The sequence below is a fragment of the Anser brachyrhynchus genome (assembly GCF_964034855.1).
Source record: "Anser brachyrhynchus genome assembly, chromosome: 9".
NCBI classification, from domain to species: Eukaryota; Metazoa; Chordata; class Aves; order Anseriformes; family Anatidae; genus Anser; species Anser brachyrhynchus.
This window is the reverse complement of record NC_137703.1, coordinates 17222516-17242394: the sequence shown is the minus strand read 5'-3', so window position 1 is coordinate 17242394 and position 19879 is coordinate 17222516. Positions and strand designations below refer to the sequence as shown.

The 19879-nt window shown below is 36.6% G+C and overlaps 1 protein-coding gene across 9 annotated transcripts in view; it reads left to right on the top strand.

Annotated features, from left to right (window-relative positions):
• The window catches only part of STAG1 (STAG1 cohesin complex component), a 185922-nt gene that overhangs the window by 60969 nt on the left and 105074 nt on the right, over positions 1-19879 (top strand). For 7 of the 9 annotated variants that reach the window (XM_080604104.1, XM_080604103.1, XM_080604102.1 and 4 more), the window contains one exon: positions 8988-9084. In XM_080604104.1, the coding sequence (XP_080460230.1) occupies positions 8988-9084 (97 nt within the window). Of the gene's footprint in view, positions 1-3033; positions 3315-8401; positions 8461-8987; positions 9085-19879 lie in introns of those variants that run through there. The other 2 variants (XM_080604108.1, XM_080604109.1) reach the window with 2 other exon arrangements.

The following is a 19879-nucleotide window of genomic DNA, read 5'->3' as shown; positions in this document are numbered from 1 at the left end:
TCTCCCCGAGAAGGAGGCTGACAGCAGGGCAACTGACTGCACAGCTTAATCAGCTGCTTCCCAGCACTTTCAGCATGGATTAGATTTTGCTTTGCTTACTTCTCAACTCCCCGGAATTTTATCACATGGTTATTTTAATTACATAATTATTATGCAATATAGATAATCTCTATGCTCCTTAGTCCTCCCAGTGGTTCTAGTTAAGAAGAATTGTTATGTGCCTGCTTTAATCTTGCATGAACTAAGGCTGCTGTTGAACAGATTGGTCCCACCTTCTCTCACACCTACAGCTGTTGTTTTTTTACACCTTTCTTGTGTGTTTTGTAGTCACACCAAGAAATAAATTTAATTAGAACGTGACACTTTGATGGATTTTTTTTCAGCTGGATCAGCTCCCTGATTCAGCTCATCTCTGGCAGCAACTCAGACTTATTCTTGATTGAAGTGACTGTATAACCATGATGGTAGCTACCTTCTATGGGAGGAATTGTTTTACATGTATGTCTTGTTACTCGAGCTCAAAATTTAAAGCCTGCTGGGTCTAACTGGATCATACCAGAAGTCCAATATCCTGTCTCTGACAAAGGCAGATAAGCAAGAGGGTAGATAAGAAGGTAAAATGTAGTTCAGGAGTTCTCCCTACCTCTGTCTGTTTGTATCTCAGGGTGAATATGGTTTCTGTATAAACAGTAGCCTTTAATGGCTTTCTTTTTCCTGAATTTGTCTGTTCTCCCTGCTAGAAGTCCTCTTCAATGGATAGTGTGTCTGCATCTACCTTGGCTATTTCAGTAAAGGGCTTTGCTGAAGGTGTAATAGTATACACACATGATATAAAGTATCATCCATATTTTTTACGTTGAAGGCATTTTTTAGTTTAATTATCCTCTGTTGAATTCTAACAGTGCTGTGTTCTCTGACTTGAAGGATGAATAATGACCTTGGATTTCACTAAGCTGTCTCAGAAACTCCTCAGGAGTTTTAAGTACACATTCTGTAAAGCTTACAGGATAAAATAACTGCAAGTATTATTGTAATTTGAAATAGTATTTAGTTTTGATATTGCTAGATGGATTTCTTCTGCAGCCTAATCTTGCTGTGCTTTTGGTTATTATATGCTACTGGATTAAAAGGAAGAATCAAAACTAGGTATGCGTTCTCATGATTGTTATACTAGCAACAATTTAGCCACCAGATAAAACATGAATTAATTAAAGAGGCTTCCCTTAATACCAAATGAGTTTTTCTGTTGCTTCTCCCTTGTGTAATTCACAATTGATGATTTCACTGCTAAGGTATGCTGCTTGTATGCCAGTGGTGCAGCATGTGAAGACATTTATGCCTGAAAATACCCATTATGGTTAAAGCCAGAGAAGTTTTTTACTATCCAAAATAGAATCATTTTTTGAATTATCTGGGGTGATCCATGAACTGTTTCCAAATTAGGCTAGCAAAAGAATTTGAAGTATGGCTTTTAATAAATTGATGGGTCTCTTATTGGTATAACTGATTTTGTTTCTGCACTCCCTAAGGATTTTCAAAGCTCGTGCACAGTGTATGTAACTGTTTTTTATGCTTTGTAGCCTCTCAGAACCATTCATGCCTGTGATTGGCTCAAGTTAAGCAGACACAACCCTTAAGAAATTGTGTAGTATGTAAATTGTGAGAGATCAGCAGCTAACACCAAATGTGTACCCTTGTAGGAAATTGACTTGGTATGAGGCGTTTGCATATTCCACATCTTTTCTGAGGACTCGGGTGAGGAAGTGCAGTTCTAAGTACTGCAGATGCGCTGCAACAAGAGTACTTCTCCTCAGTAGTTCTTACAATCTTAATCCATCTGCAAGGATAATTTTTCCAGTACGTTTTATGCACATAAGACTAATGCCATTTAAATCATGCCATTGTAGCACTCTGAGAACTAAATATTTTTATCTTTCCAAAATATTTTTATCTTTCCAAAGTGAGTTTTTTTTCACCCAAATGTTTCCATGTAATGTGTTACAGTGATTTCCCTGCATAATGATAGTTCATACCCATTCTACTGCACAGAAGTAAGTATTTATGTGAAATGCTAAACACAGATAGGTCTGTATGGAGAGCATGGATTTCTTAGTTTTATTGGGAATAAATTATTTTAAGATTTTATTCCTTCCCACCCTGTGCTTCAGGAAAAAAAGAAAAAGCTATATAGATAGACACTGCATTAAGCAGATTTTCTTTTCTCTGCTTATGAAAAAGAGAAACAAGAAACAGGTACTGTTACATTAAAGTAAGATTTACAATAAAGAATCATTTTCAGAAAATGCTCGCTAGGAGTTAGCAAAGCATGAACTCTCATAAATTAAAATGACCATCTTTAGAGGAAAAAGGATAAATTGCAGCTTTTCAATCTACAGTTCTGTTTTATTAACCTTATATTAGTTTTTTCATTGGGTGTATATTATACTTGCTGTCTGCAATTTGGAATGCTACCAGTCATCTTGAGGTCTAATGCAGAACGTGAAATTGTGTATACTTGTACACGCTAGGGACTACCTTCTCCCCGGTAACTGTCTGTGTGATTACCTCAGTCTTCACAAAATTTGACCTTAAAAGATTTGTGTTATTAAAAAAAACACAAAACCCTGCGTAAATGAACTTAAAGAATTTTACACAGAGCATTACAAGTCTTTTGCTACTTCCATTTCTTACCTTATGTTCTTATTTTCACTGTTCTCTAAGTTATTCTCACCACCTGTTAAAGCACATTTTTTAGCTTTTATCTTCTCTTCAGGGTGCTCTTTATACAGATAGTGGAAATTTTTTATTTCCCTGTGCTTTCCTTTCTTGTTTCAGTAAGCTTCAAATTTCATATTGGCAGAAGACATTAGTATGCCTTATATACTTTTATTTTGATTTTTTTTGGTAACTTTTATATAAACACACTGTGCGCCCATCCCAGTCATTTTTTGTCTGTTGTTTTCACTGTAAGTGAAGCATGTCCATGATCAGTTGTATGAAACGGCAAATTATTTAAATGTTCCTTAGCCTCGATTTGCCGTAGTTTACAGTTGACTCAGATCTTACACTTCAACATATAGTGTCATTTGTTTTTACTTTGTTTTAGTAGCACTGCTGCCAAATTGTTACTTAATTTAAATTGTGAAATAGCTTTATGAAATGAACTTTCATTAATATTTAGCGAGACTGTGCTAATTTACATGAGCTGGCAAAGTATCATCTGCAGTTAGTCCCTGTGGTTCCTCCAGCACTGTAGTAATGTTCTTGCACTGAAGGAATATGAAATGGATTCATAGCTGAAAAGCCTCCAGGAGGTAATAAGATAACTAGTTTCATTATTTCATTCATTGCATCAGACTTCTGCTTTTACTGGCAATTCAGGCTGCTATTTCTTTTCAATACTAAAAAAAATTCTGATTTATCTTTTATCAGACTTGAGATGTGAAGGTCAGTATATCTGTAAAGTTTCCATGATTGGTTTTAAGCTGTTTATTCAGACTGTGGATCTATTTTGCTACTTCCTTAACTTTCTTTAAGCTTCTCATTTCTTGCCTATTAGGCATGTTAGATTTTGTCTTCCAACTGTGCTACATGGTAGTTTTTGAAGCAGAGTCATTGCAGAGTAAATTTCTGCGAGATTCTCTTGAAAGCTGTTACGGGCTTTTGAAAATCTCTGTGCTGACTACGTATTTGTACTATCTGTCATCTGTCATTTGCAGAAGATCTTGATTTTTCACTTAATTCTCATAAGAATAGAAGCATTTTTCTAATCTGAAAAAATACTGAATGTCATTTATGTAGAATGTAGTTGTACGGGCTTGTCACAATGACTGACTAAGAGATGTGGTGCATCTCTGTATATATATGTTTATCTATAGCTTATATAGATGTACATGCATGTATATATGTATGTGTGTCCATATATATATGTAGCTGCTTTCTTTTTTCTTTTCTGAGCAGGGAGTGAGAGGGAGTCGTGGGTGTTACTGGAGTAATTTTCATCTCTGTAATCGAGCTAGATAGTTTTTGACTTTTCTTAAAATTTAGTTACAATACTCCTTGCCTTACTTCAAGCTGGTAATGACGATGAGAAGCTCATGTAATTTCTCATTTGTTGTACTTCATAACCTTGTCGGGGCCCTTCCCCTGTGCACACTCACTGAATTTGGTGAATCCTGAAAGTGCTGGTTTCCTGCACCTGGGCAGAATACTGCAGCACGTGCTTCCTAGGAATGCTGAATTTATCACCTCTGTCATGCAGAGCATGTGAAGTGCCTATTTCCATATGATAGATCCATGCTCCCTACTGCATCTGAAGGCAGAAACATCTGGCAGCAGACCGGCACCACCAAAACAACTTGTGCAATCGAAGCGTGCCATCTTCCAGAAGCATTTTGCAGCAGTAGGCGAGAAGCCTCTCATTGGGATTAATTCTTCCGGATGGAGCTGGCTTGTAGCTCTCTCCTTTCCAAAGGTCCTTCCCTCCTCCTGTCACTACATGTGCCTTCACCGCAGTGTCCATCCTGCATTTGGGACAGATGACAGGGAGGGACCAGGGCAGGATGGTGACCAAACGTGGGCCACTGCTGGGAGAATTATTAAGGGAGTTTGCTGCTTGCTTGTGCCTGAGAAGCTCTTGAATATGGGGTAACTGGAAGGAGGGTGCTCACAAGATGAAATCATCTGGAAGGGTTTGTAGTAACCTGTGGGTTGTTGGCTAGATACCCTTGTTTTTAACAGGAGTCTTTTCCTCTATCCAAGTTTATGCAAAATTGTCCTTTTCTGGCAATGATTCCTCGCTGCACCCTTTGCTCTACTGTTGCCTGCCTGATTTCTTTTTCTCTCATATTCGGCCTTTTTCCTGGTTTTTGGATTACTGTTGGATTTTTGGTTCAGTTGATATTTGTCTCTATTTTTGGTCTGATGTCTATCTTTTTATTTTTTCATCCTAATGTTTTCAGTTTTTATAGCTCTTTTCTGTTGCATCAAAAGTTAACAGTTTGATTAAGTTCCAACTGTTGTAGCATATGTAGTCTGGCTTCATTATCTCCTGTTGCCTTAAACTGTAATCTCTTTTAAAAAAATTACCAACAAGCATGCCAAATGTGCATGAGAGGTTGAATTCTGTAGATGTGTGGGTGTTACTTTGATTTTGATACACTGAAAATCCCCCCCTCGTGTTTAGGGGTTAGCAAATGGGATTTGTGTGGCTGGGTGGTGATGCCCACAGGTTGGGTGCCTCTGTGCCTTGTCACCCTCGTCCCCCCTGAGATGCAGTGGATTCTACCTGGTGTAATCACGAGCAGGTTTAGGCAGGAGTTACCTTACCTCGCAGTGCAGACGTGCTCTGCACAGATGAAGTACGCTGTCAACTCCACTGAATATTGCCTATATATGTGCGTGTATGTATAGCACACATAGGCTGTTCAGTACAAAGGGAGCGACTGGCTGGCTGTGACTATGTGGGCTATGCGTGTAAAACTAGGTGAGATGAATCGTACCCAAATATTAAAAATGTTAGCTAAAACTTTCTGTCAATCCTCTATTAGGTGCAGACAATACAGGAGGCAGTCTTTGCCTGCTGTCCCTGCTCCAAACCTTCACTCTGGTTTTGCTGTTTTTATCTGCTGCTGGTGCTAAACACTCTGCAGTGCCTCAGGTCCGGTCCGCGAGTCTTGAGATCAGCTGCTTGACTTCGTTCTTCTGTGAACTGCATCGGGGTTCTGGCTTGAAAAAACAAGTACTGTACTAGGCAGGATGGAGTGGACGCTTCTTGCTCAAGGACATAGCATGTCCCTCACAAATTCTTTGTATATAAAGAGACCAAAAAATAGCAGAAGGTAGATGAGCTGAACTAATGCTCTGGTTTTGAGGTAGTACTGCAGAAAGCAATTAAATAACTGTTTAAAAGAAGAATCAAAATGGAAAGATCTTCGTACAGGTCTTCCCTCTGATCCTCCTCTTTTAAATCCAGATGGGTCCATTGACATAATTTATAGCACAGACCAGAATCATTTGCAGTGCTGTAGCTGAAGGGGCAGAATGTTGTAGCAAGAAACAGGAGCAAAACTGAATTTGGAAAGGAATCTCTCAGGCTAGCCTTACTTCTACAAGGAGTGCTTTATGTGAAACAAGTCTATAGGTAGAGCATAGACACTGGCTGAGAACTAGTTACTAAAAACAGAACTAGTTACTAGAAAAAACATTTGAGATTTTCCAGGCTTGAAGAATATAATAAACTTATTTAGAAATTATTAGAAAATGTTAAGAGATGTGTGACAAGGATGAACAAAGATAAGGACATGAAAGTATTTCTGTGCAAGCCACAACGGCACAGAGTAGGATTCTTCTGCCTGAGAGATGCGAAGTGGAGAATATGGTGGAAACATGGAAAATGGAAATAGGTGCTGGAGGTTTGTGTTCTCTTCTTCCTTAAGAATTAGGTAGCATCAGATAGAACTAGCTATTGGCAAGTTTAAAACAAAAGTTGCACTTTTTTTGCAGTGAGTATTTAACCCTTGAGACATACTGCTACAAGATGCTGTAGATGGTAACATTTTCTGGCTCACAGACACATTCATGAAAGGAAATATAACGTCTGTTGAACCATATTCACGCTCAGGAAGCTTCTGAGCTGCAAATTAAGAGTCTGGGAGAGTAACTGGGAAGTATCGGTATATTCTTGCCCTTTTACGTTTTTCCCTACATGAAGCTCTGTGGGGCGGGACAACCTGTGGTCTGACCCAGCACAGCTGCTGGTTTTTAGAGTGAAAAAATTTGCTGCTGGCAATTGTATGTTACTCTGATATCTACACTAATAAAGCTGTTCAAACAAATGTTTTAAGTTGTCAGTACACCAGCAGGCTGGTCGTTAAGCTTTGTCAATATTTGTTTTAGTAAATAATTTTTACATTTGGTTAAGTTTGGTTTTATGTGCTGTGGTGAATTCTATGAATGATTGATACTGACAGGAAGAGGGCTAAATTCGTGATGAAAAAATAGCGAAGCATTCTGGATAGTCAGTTTTGTGCTACTGCTTTATGTTTTCTCAACAAGATTAATTTGAGGCCAAGACTTTCTTTTTGATTTCTTCTAAGTAGCAGATGGACAGTGTTTTGTAAGGTTTCTTCTCCTACTGTGCATGCGAGTGTATTCGTAGACAAAACCTCTAAAAACTTATTTTTTTTGGTACCTTGAATGTGTAGAGATTCATGCTTGTTGTTGAACAACATGAGAATGCTGATAGTCTCATCCTGACTTGGGTTAGGAACAAGTATAGTGACCTGTGTTAAAGATGGAGCGTGTTGGCTCATTTCACAGAGGCTGTCGTTCCTAGTATGTACAAAACTGTTTTCTTTCTGGTTTCCTCTTCCAAACACTTGCTGAGGTCCTACTGGCAATCGGGAGATTTCACTTGGATAAGCTGGCAACTGCAGAGGGATGTTTCCAGAAGCTATCCTTATGTCTGCCAGTTCAGAAAGAGGCAAAATTTTTCCAAGAGGTTGAATTATTTGAATTCTGACCTTCCTATTCATTCTTTTTCCAGCTTGCTTGAGAAGCTGATTGAGGGGGATTAGGATTTTTAAATTTAATTTTATAGAAATGCATTATAAACCTGAACTCCCAAAAATCAAATAATCCATTTGCAAGGTGTGTTCCAATAGTATAGTCAGGCTAATCAAGCTTCTCTTAATGAATGCTATCACATACATGGAATGGTAAAGATTTTTTTTCTCCTAATAAAATAAGTAAAATATATTATTTGGTTACATTAAATATGTACAATTCATTACCTTTATTGTGTATGTAATTGAGGAGGTCCAAATAGAGAGGTTTACTATTGCTGTACGTTAGTGACATGGAAAGAGGTCATACTTGTATTCCTTAAGTGTGAATCGGGCTGAAGAGGGACCTCATCAAACCCTCTTGCTCTTCTAGAACAGTTCTTAAAGCACTTCCACAGTTACTTTGTTTGCTTTGTCCTCATTGCTCCATTGTACTAACATCAGGAGTTTTAAAAATCCTGGGTCCGTCCCCCTGGCACTGACAGGGTTCGAGAGTCAGAATGTGTCTGTATGGGAAGCAGCTACAGGCTTTGCCATTCCCCGTGTGGCTCCACATTCCTTTCGGCTGATGTACAGCTGCCATTAACTCTTTCCAATGCTGTGACGTGATTGCACTTTTATGTTGACTGGCAAAATTCATTTAGTGCCATTTCTCATCAAGCCACTGAAGCATGTACTGTGTCGCCAGAAATTAATACATGACAAATGACAAACCTTGACACCTGTCTGCTTTCTGTCCTCCTCCCTGCTATCCTTCATAATAATCACTGCATGCTACGCCTGCTTATCAGTGATTATAAAAATATCTCCTGACTATATATAGTTCTGAGTGCAGTTTGAAACCGACTCCACTTCATATACAGTGATTCGGGTGAATTATTGACTCCCAAACACTGTAAGACCAATTTCTATATGTTTTGTATTCACAAAATAGTCTTCATTGCATTCTGTCTTCCTGAACTATGTACAGTGTTTATGAATGATTGATATACTGCTTAGACCTTTAGAAATACTGAGATGTGCATTATGCATTGTAAATTCAGTTTTTATCCTAAAATGTTTCTATTCATTAGTTTTCTGGGAGTGTATGTTGGTCATTCTGTATGGAATTATAGTATTTGTTTTTTCAACACAACTGTGAAACTGTATAAATACTGCGAGTTTTGAGAAATTAAAGTGATTTGAATTTGAATCTGTGTTTATACGATTACAATACCAGAAAACAATGCATACAGTTCTGTTCTCTAACAGTATTTGTTCTGTCTCCACCTTAAAAGAAGGTGTATAGATTTCTGCATTTGCACACACAAGTTATGCAAAATAAATTCTCAGTTATAAAATTATATTCTGAAAAGAATAGTGATTGCCTTTAATAAAACACTTTTTAAGAGTGTCTGATAAGTATTCTTTTTTTCTTGACAGTCTGTGGTGGACGACTGGATTGAATCATATAAACAAGACAGGGACATAGCACTTCTGGATTTAATCAACTTCTTTATCCAGTGTTCAGGATGTCGAGGTACAGAACGTTGGATACAAGTTGTATAGAATAAATCTGACAGTCATACAAACGTGCGTTAGTGCAAATGCTGGTAAAGATGTGGGAGGCACGTGGATTGGTACTCCTCATATGCATGGTTGGTATAGAAATATTGTCTGCGTTCAGGAATAATTTTATTTAAAGCTTGTTTGTCAAGGGCATACCCTTTCTTTTTCTCACTTTCCTGCCATCATCCTAAAGTGTACAAATCCTCCCAGAGATACTCTTCTCGTCAGCAAAAGGAGACCAAAGATCTGTTAATCAAGGTAGGCGTATCTTTACTTCCCCTTTCTCTTTCTTCCCAAATATTTTCTTATTATGAGAATTAGTAGGTGTAGCTATGCTTCAACTGCTTTTTTATTCCTCTCTCTCTAGGAAAACAAGATTTTTTTCATCTGAAGAGGAGGGAGTCAAGCTTCAGTTGCCTTCAATTAGCAAGAGAAGATTTTTTTGGATAAAGCACCAATCTTACTTCTTCCTCTGCAATACTTTATCAAGTCAGCGGCGTAGACAGTCTTTTATACCCTATTTAATCAGCCTCCATTACCTGGAATGGGGCAGTATTTCTAGCATTCCTTTGCCACATTGTGCTTTCTAACGAGTTTTTCATGTGTTGTTTTTTTACAGTTAACCTTGAAAACAGAGAGAAACAAAGCTCTACTCCCTCTGTAGCATCCAGAACCAAACTGTTGTTTGTTTCCTGATGCTTCCTATAATTTGCTTTGAGTATAATTGAAAATAACCTATAATTCAAAAATGCTTTTTACCCATTTTGTAACTGATGTGCAAATACACCGTTAGACCATCAAATGATTTGGGTACAAGTCCCTTTTCTTCTTTCTTAACTATAAGGAGAAGTCCCATGTACAGTTAAAAGCATCAGAGAAAAAGAAATATAAGCCGTCAGTAGTAGCTTCAGCAAGCCTTTTTTTGTAGCTTAGGGAAAGAAACTTATTTTATGGATTATAGGAAAGACTGGAACTGTGGAAGCATTCTGTGAAAGGGCTAAAGCTTAGGGTTTAGGTTACCAACCTCTGTCAATGTCTATACTGTTCACACAGATTACCTAAAATATTTTTCAGACTTGTTTTGCAGCTTGTGTGAAGATGGTTGCATTCTGTTCGCCCTTTTTTAACACTTTTAAAGGTGTACATAAAAAAAAAAAAAAAGAAACGTCTTTTCAAGAATTTGGGCAGCATTAAACCAAAGGGGATCCATGGCCATATGTTTTTATTCTTAATGGAAGCTTTTGGTGTAGTCATGTCATAAGTATATCTTCATTCCCTTGCTGTTCTCCTGTACTTTCTACTTCCTTTCTTTCTCCTTGTTGGAGAAAGCAGCACTCTTAAAATCTCAAAAGAATCATATTTTTTAACTTTGTTTCTGGTTGACACAGGCTGAATGCCAACTGTCAACCATATGCTTGCTATTGGAGCCATTGCTTCCCAGAAAAGCTTTCCATTATTGGCTACAAAGCACAGCATTTTAAGTGGCTGATGTCGTTTACTTTTTTTCTTGGTGGTAGTTTTATGTTTTGTTGTGGTTTTTGTTTGTTTGTTTCATTTTTTTATAGTGACTTTCTATCTGTTTTCAGTATTCTGTTTTGCACCCACAGGAGTATCTCTCTGCCGAGCTCATGTTAGTGGTCCTCCGATTCTAAACAGCAATGATAGGAAAAAGAAAGCAAAAATGACTTGTCCCTTGACTTTACAGCGTGTTTTGAGGGATTTATTTTTGTGATGGAATTTTTGCAGTGAGTATGGTCACAGCTGTAAACAGGGTTAAAATCCTGGCAAACAGCTCTGTTCGTTTCTGTTCTCAGTTGTGGCTTTTCCCCTTCCCATTCTAGTAAACATGCATGCTCACTAGAATAAGTAAAAGCTTTTTCAGAAGAGAGAGGATAGGGTGAAATGCATAATAAGCTATCCTTAATTAAAATGAGGTATGGAAATTTGGGGATTTCCTCTGTTTTGTGAGGAAGACCAAAGTTTATTTTTCATGGCAAGATTATATGCTCTAATATATCACAGATAAAATTCCTCAGGGAACTTTGAAAGTGATGCTAGGTTTGATAAATCTAGTGCTTTGATAGTGCTTAGAAGCATTTGATATCTAAATCTATGTAAAATGCACTTAGCTTGACATTTCTTGCAACAGTTGTAAAAAGGTGAAGAGCCTGTGCCTATTTTCTGACTTCAATTAGATATTTTAGGCACAAAACTTAATAGCTTTATTTAGCAATAGTATTGACCCTGACAAAAATATCTTTATATTTAGAGAAATACAGATCTTTATGTATTTATCCCATTCTGTTGGGCAGCGCATACACTTGAATGAGCCTCTTAGCATCCTCCGGTTTTGCTTAGAGATTTTCCTGAAATTAGAAGTGATCTGTTGTAAATATAAATAAGCAGGCATGTTACATAAAGTATTTTAAAATGGAAAATTTATGTATTTTGCAGGTTAACGTACAAGAACTGTGCAACTTTGAATAAATATTAACCAGATATTCAAGCATCTGTCTGTCCTTTGTCAGCTCTTCTGAGTATTTAATTAGTTACTCTCTATGTAATGTGTTCTGGCTCATACAATGACAATTAAAACACAAGAGATTTATTTTTAGCATGACTTCAGTTACCTTTCATGTATTCTAAGATTTGATCTTTCTTTGATTACCAAAAAAAAAAAAGTGAAACGAGTTAAATTTTCCTTTATCCTGCCTTTTTTTGTTCTTTGAGAATATCTGCCTTTCACAGTTTATTGTAGTTTTCTTTGTGATGTGACATGGTGTTTCTCTGAGAGAATGGCTGACAAGGGCTGGTAAACTGACTAAAAATAGATTATGTTTTGTTTGTTTCGTACCATTTTAAAATGCATTGCATTTCCTAGAAGGAGGATCTTGTATTAGATGGTACCTTAGAAAGGTTAAAAAGTTAGTGTTCAGTTTTAAAATAGCTTTTATTTTTGGAAAAAGAGCAAATAAATGCTGTTTACCATCACAGGAAAAAGGTTTGTTTGTTTAGTAGGAGGTATTTTTCAGAGTATTCACAATCCATAAAGGTGTTGTTGTATTTGCCGCCTTCTTTGTCTGCCAGAAAATAAATTTAGGGTTTTGTATTTTTAGTGAACAGGGAACTTTCTTGAATTTAGGCTGTCATAATGATAAATGGATTTTTTAATTAACTTTCACTTGGCTGGAAGGAGAAAGTGTATCCATATGACTGAGTTTTCCATTTCAAATTTTGTAGCTTGGCTTGTAGCAGTGCGGATACAGGCATCCTCCTCTCTTGCAGACAATTTGCTGATCAGTGTTCAGTTTTCTGTGATTTTTTTTTTGGCACTCTGTTCCATTGCTTTCTTATTTGAAGGATTTTTTTTTTTTTTGAATACTTGCATAAAGCACAGCGTAGTGTGCTTAGGTCTCTGAGCTAGTTGCAAACAAGCTGAAATGTCTAATCAGCAATATGCGTGCCCAGGTCCCAGAAGCATTATAACTGTGTCAGTATGATGCTGCATCTGGGCTAATTAGCTGTGCCTCTCAGCCTGAGTAATTAGCTCAGGTATCATGCTCTGCTGCTATGACAACCAGGCTGTTTCCATTTCTGGAACTCCATGCATTTAGAGCTGCTTTGGGGATCTGCATTACTGTCTGCTTTTGCCTTCTGTTATTGATATAAAACAAACAGAAAACTCCACAAGCACTCTGACCTTTCTGGATTTTAAAGGCTGAGAGCCATGCTTGTGGAATAAATATATTTTTTCTCCTAACCAGAAGCAATTAGTGGTTGAAACAGCCTCTTAAGCTGTGAAGGACAAACCAACCTATCGAGTTCATGTAAGAAAATAAGCTTTCTTTTGCAGGGGAAAGGGGTCTCTCACATGTTGAAGAGAACTACTTAAGTACTTCAAGTACACAGTGAAATCATTCCCATTCTTTCTCTCGCTTTCCTCTCATTTCTTTTCTGATAGGTAAGCCAGAAACCTGTAACTTCTTAAGAGGATTTTCAGAAGTGCTTTGAGCTCTGCATCTTCTGCTAGCCTTGCCCTGTATTGGACAGCTTTAAGACACAAGTTACTGGAGAAACAAAATTGGTGAAACTTCCTCACGGTTAAATTCTTAGCCTTATAGCCTTCTCTGGATTTTAAAGGGCTCTCCCTTAGAAAGTTTGTGATATGGCACGCTTAAGTTGATTTTAGGAGTAGTACTGTTGGTCAAGGAAATGGGTGGATTCCCTTTACATGAAGATTTTCTCATGTGTCATGTTCCACCTCAAAATCTTCACTATTATTTTTTGTTGTTGTTTGTTTGTTTTGAGGAATTAAATGTTAATGAATAAATATTCAAACTGCCATCAGTCAGCCATTACTGCTGCTGTTGTTTAGTGTTATTTTTTTAATTGCAAGTAAGCAGGAATCTGCGTAAGAACTTTGTGCACAATATTGAAGCTGAATGTTTTTTATTGACATTTTCCTTGTGAATCGGGTAGTTAGGGATCCACACTCTTTCAGCTTGAGCTTTGAATCTCTAGCTGTTCCTGACACATTCTGGTAAGAAGTTCTGAAAAATTCTGTGGTCAAATGGTACAGACAGAGTCAACAAGTGCGGGATTTATGAGCTAGCTTGTTTGAACACGAGACGCATGCTCATTTTGATTTTTATTAATGTTCTGTGCCCTTAATTAAGGACATGGAGCAAGCTAATAGATTTATGTTTTACCTGAGGAAATTGAAGGCTAAAACCAGCAAAAAGCACTGTGAAGTGGCCATTGTATGATTGGCAAAAGAAATGAACAAACAACTGCTTGCTTTGCTGTTGGGCAGGATTTCAGAAAGCAAATTAGTGAGGAAATAGCATTATTTACTTTGATTAATAATATTTTAATAGGATAATAATGTTGTAAATATAATAATGTTTTGGTTTAAAAAGGACAGTCATTTATTGGTTACTTGAACGCAGTTTTGTTTGTGGTCAGTGGAATGATATTATTCTTACAGATGAATGCTATTGAGCACTGAAAGAAGACTGAATGATAAACGTAATTTCCTGCAAATGGTCCTTACATAAGGAACTGCAAAATTGTTTGAGAGAAATGTTGCTGGCTTATGTATGTGGTAAAATGCTTCCTCTTCAGTCATTCATGTATTATTAAGTAATTGGTAGCCTGAACATATTTAATATTTTTAACAACTTAGAAAATGAAGTTATTGATTGTGTTGGAGTTCACATTTTTATTATGGGTATAAAGCATAAAACGCACTTTCTCAGTTTGTTCAGTAAAACCCCTTTTTAGTGTGTGAGTATAGGGGAGAATTTGCAAAGTAAATGACTAGTGCACATTAAAAAAAAAATGATGCGTACCTGTACATGATTTAAGTCCTAGTAATGTCAAGGTTTTATAAAATATTCTGTATGCATAGTGTACAGAAATAAATATACATCCCCAATACCTCTATGAGGTATTAAAAAGATACCGCTAACCACATTCAGAAATTGGCAGGTAAGACTGAAGGATAGAAATAACTCAATTTTCTTTTTAATTTCACATGTGATGAAGATAAACCAGATCTGAACTTTCTACTTCTTGATTCTGAGCCTCGAGGTCATTTTTACAATGTGTTTATTTTGAAGTGAAAGCTTACAACGTTCAAAGTGAAAATAAGATGCAGAATATTAACTGGCTTGGGTGGAAAATAAATTAGGTTACCAGAGCTGCATTAAATGTTTCATCAGTTCAGTTCTTTAAGTGAAGATAGATAAAGTTGTCATATCAAACATTTGACAAGTAATATGGTTATGTCCAAAGTGAATTTTTGTGAAAATTTGCGTATGCATTCTTTTTGTTAAATTTCTTGAAGCTCAAGCTTTCGTGTCAATGGTTTTTAAATCAGAAAAGTTTTCCATCTTTCCTTCTGTTTTCCGCAGAATGGCCTCTATACTTTCATCTCATGTACTTCTTCCTATCTTTTTCTACTCTTTAGCTCTTCAGAATTTGCCTGTGGGAAGAATAGCTACAAAACTCTGCTTTGTGGGTTTGTTTGTTTTTAAGCTTTCCAGCTTTCTGACTTTTCTAGAAGCCTTGAAAAATTAAAAATAAAAGAATTCAGACTTGAGAGTATGGAAAAGGTTTGAAATAGTACATCACAATCTTATAAACACCTGTGAGCTGATGGCCTCTTTTTCCTAAAAGGTGCATCCTACTGCTTTCAGAAACCAGTAGAAAAAACTGCAGAAATCTGCTGACTCTGCAGTACAGCGGACATGAATGAAGGGCATGCTGTTGTTTCATAAATTGCTGAATGAAATACCTGCTGTTTTGACCTCTGACTTCAGTCCAAGAGTTTTCCCTTGGAATTGGTAACAGGAGCAACAGTAATTTAAAACAAACATTTACATTTTTTTTATTACTTTCTCCATGAATACATTGAACTATTTGTATATCAAGTACAACCAAAAATAAGTGGGCTTAAAATCAGATATTAAATGTTTTATTAATGTGAATGAATTTAAAATTTTAATTTATGTAAAACAAATGTATCCAATTAATTGACAGGACTAGCAATACCGGAATGTTTTAGAGCAGCCAATTGCATAAGGAAAGGCAAGCTACCTTTGAATTTATAGTGAATAAAAGCAAGGTCTGCACTGCTGGTGCTGTATCATATGTTCAAATCTCTGCTAAAAATGAAAGCACTTGTAAGCATGGAACAAAGTTTGTGTTCTTCTTCTGTGTACTACTTAGTGAATTCATAGCTTGTAACATCATTTTTGAAGATAAATTGTGTAAGGCTTTCACATATTACCACTTGTTTTCCAGTGTGTTCAGTTAATTACATACATATCAATCAGGAAAATGGTACTACCCATGTGACTGTAAAGACACTATTTGAGAAGTTCCTATCAGGTCTATCATGATGCTTTAGTGCTACAATTATTTGAAAAGAGAAGACCGATAAATACCCCTTGGTGTTAAGGTTTCAGAATAGTTGTGTTACAGGTCGTATCTGTATAATTTCCTCTTTAGTTATGCTTGGTTTGTTTTTTATGTAATATAACTTGTTGTAGGAGGAACCCCTCTGTACTAAACAGATAAGGGAAAACATCAGTATGGTGGTTTTTTTTGACAGTACTGCTCTAAGACTTATGGGCAGATTATGCCTGCCTATGAGTTCATCTTTACCTATGCATTAGATACGTTTGCTAGAATTTTTTTTTAGATGACTTAAAATGTACTTTCTGTGAAGACAGAAACTAATTATAAAAAGCCATCAAATACCACTAGATCTTAGTGCTTTCTAACTAGGTTACAGATACAATGACTTTTTGCCTCTCTTGCCTTTCCAAACATACAAATTCTGCTGGTGTTAGTCAGATTTTCCACACTAGGAGTAGGAATTAAATTCTAAAAATGACTTTTTTTTTCAGGTAACACTGTAGTTGTGGTTCTCTCTCTTTTACTTTAAGGAAGCCATACTTAGTTTATTATGTATAGTGCTAGTACACACTTCAGTTATTACTTTTGAAGAGAAAGTCAGGGATGATTAAGAAGGTCTGCATTCTAATGAAACAGCCTTATTCTCCGGCACAAAGAAAGTTGTTAAACCCAGTATTACCTTAATCTGCAAGGATTCAATAGTAGCTGGATATAGAAGAAAAAGAGCAGCTACAGTTTCAAAGAAGGTGCATCAGAATTGGAAAGAATAAAAAGCGGACTCTTACAGAAGCAGATACAATACTCTAACATTCCAGTACTACTTACTTTATTCCCTATTTACATCAGCCTTCAGCCTCAGTCTTCTTCAGCCTGAACTATGACCAGACGAGCCTTAAAATTTTTCGCCTCCTTTTAACTGGAAGTTAGGACATTTCATGGTACTGTCAGGATCAAATCTGTTACAGGGCACACTGGTATATATGGCCTTTACCTCCATGTTCTCTTCTTTTCCTTTTTTTGCCTCAAGCAAGAAGCATGGTACAAATTTCTGGGATACCTGGAAGGGTGGAACAGGGTGTTGCACAAAAGTACCATAAAATCTTGCAAAAAGAGGTTAGGAGCAACCTTTCCAGTACTCTGTATTTTTGCTTAAGTAAGCAAAGCTGAACCCAGTTTTTGGATAACTCATCAACTGAGAAGTGGGTGCATAAGTAGAAATGTTTGGCTTCTCTTTCAGTTAACATCATCGGCTTAAATGAAGCTGGTATTCATATTTGCCATCTGTAGCATTGGTATTTCAGTTTGAAACTGCCTGATTTCATAAAGGGATGAACTCTACAGTTACAAGGTTAAAACACCTTTGACTGATGAGAAAGTCATTTCTCTCAGAAGTAGTCTGCTGAGTTTAATAGGCACCATCTGTTGTGGAAGTAAACCTCTACAAAGTCATAACATGATCTTTCGAAATACCTTTCATATAGTCGTCGGATTTACCACAGTCCCTACTATTTATTTGATTTATTCATTCATTCTTGAAATGAATCTAGATTGCTTGTAAAATGCTGTGACTTAGGAAAGCAAGATCATGGAAAAAGGGCCTAGAAATTTTTGCCACTTTTTGGAATGAAAACTTACTGTATATATATTTAATTATATAGGTCGTAATATTGTTGTTCTTGTTGACCATATGTAGATATAGCCAATAATGGTATTAGAAATAACCTTTTATTACAGTCAAGAGATTATCAGATCCCACAATTCTCAAGGGATTAACCCATTAAAGCAGGTTCTGCTTCAGATCTAATTTAGTATGACAAGAATGCATTTGCTATTGATCTTGTTTATTCCCAGTACAGTCTCTGGATGAAGAATATATAGCCAGCTATATGAATTGAACTGTGAAGTAACGCAGGAAGCTCTATGACAAGAGTTAGAGGTCATACTTTTCTAAAATACTGCTAAAGAATGACATTATTTTTAAAAAAGGCATTGACATTATGAAGTGATTTTCTTGAAATTTCTGCCTGGGTAATTGTGATTATTTTTGTAATCAAATAGTCACCTGCACCTCAAACAGTTTTATTTTGGAGATTGAATTGGGCTTCTGTTTACACAACTATGCAAGGCAGTAAATTGGATCACCACAAAGCACCTCTTACCAAAGGTTTTTGTATCATCCATATGTAGAATCAGATACAACAAAATACAGAACCAGCCCTACCTCAAACAACAAAAACAACTGATCTTTGATGTACTAAAAGTTGTTTGGAAAGTAGAATCGCAAATCTTGAAAAAGGAGATCATGAAGTAAACTAATGAAGTCAGAATCAAAAACTGATCAGATCACGCTCCTAGACTTAGAAACAATTTTGGAATAATATCATGAAACTACCAGAAAATTATGTAGTCTTCAGTTATTCTTCCAGAGAGACGACAGACTGGAGTTTTACATAGGTTTAATTTGTCTCTGGGGACAGAAGTAGGAGTAATACTTTAGAGCTCAGGCAGGTGGATAACAATAAAATTAATGAATGAAATAAGATAGAAAATGGAAGGTACTACATTCTATAAAAGAAAGCCACATTGTTTTAGCGTACTGGCATCCCTTAAGCATAAGAACAAAGTAATGTGGAAAAGCAGGTGTGCACGAAAGCTGTTAAGAAAATTAGTATATGGCCATCTATTAAAAGAAAGGGCTAAATTTTCATTTTGGGAGACTAAAGCTTATTAGTAAGTACATCACATGGTTTATATAGGGAAATGGGAATACGTGGAGTGCCTTTAATTATGTTATTGAATAATGAGGAGATTTCTGAGGGACCTAACAGCGCTGCTAAGTAGCCTTTCTTTTATTAAATTGAGAACTATTATTGATTACACATCTATTTGATGATGGAAAAAAATACTTCTTTTCTAAATAGTTTAGCTGAGAATAGTTTTGCAGATTTTGTGGCGGTAGTGGCACTTTAAATTGTGGTGACCTGAGTGTGTGGCAGGTTTCTGTTTGTTGATTCAAGCCATTTTTGCCCACTGTTTTCATCTTGCAGTTTTCAAGTCAGTTTAATTAATTAGCCAGTTAGGGTGACTCTTTGCTCATTGATGAAGAAGAGGAGGATATATTCAAGAAGAGCATCTTCGGAGCTTAACCAAAGATTGCTGTTATTCCTGTGTTCTTACTGGTTGCCTTTTAGCTATTTTTTTCCTGATGGTGGAGACTAAAAAGGGAAAGATTTAGCACACCAAGCAAGATACATTTCCACAGATCCCCGTAACAACTTGATTTATTTCTTCCAGTTAGAGCTGGTTTTATTGATTCCCTTTTTGTTTGTTAAGTTATGATCCCAAAGAAACTGAGAATCTTTACAACTGGAGTTTATGTGAATTGAATTCATACTGTACTAAGTGAGCGTGTGTACGACAATGTGTATGTAGGGAGCTCCTTTGGTACCAAGGATATTGCTCATCCGACTTTTGTTTGAAGTGAACTCAACCCAAGTCCTCAAATTCCCTTCAGACTATTTTACAACCCCAAAAGGCATTGAATCCTGTGTCATCCTAACTGCTTCTGTAAATCAGCCTCAAGGATCATGTGACATGTCAATTTTGGTCTCTGAAACTGTCAGTGGATTATTAAATGTTAAGGAACAGACAATGGTTGCTGGGCCAGTCAAGTTACCAAGTGTCCTTTCTACCCTGACACCAAGTCTTGCAACAGAATTTCTTGTGTGGAGGTTTCAGAGTATAGAGTCAGCTGAAGATCTCAGTTCTTGTGAAGCAAACACCGGTGGGGAATGTAGTGGAAATCATTAAAATCCTTTCTTTCAAGTCTTTGAAGACGAGTT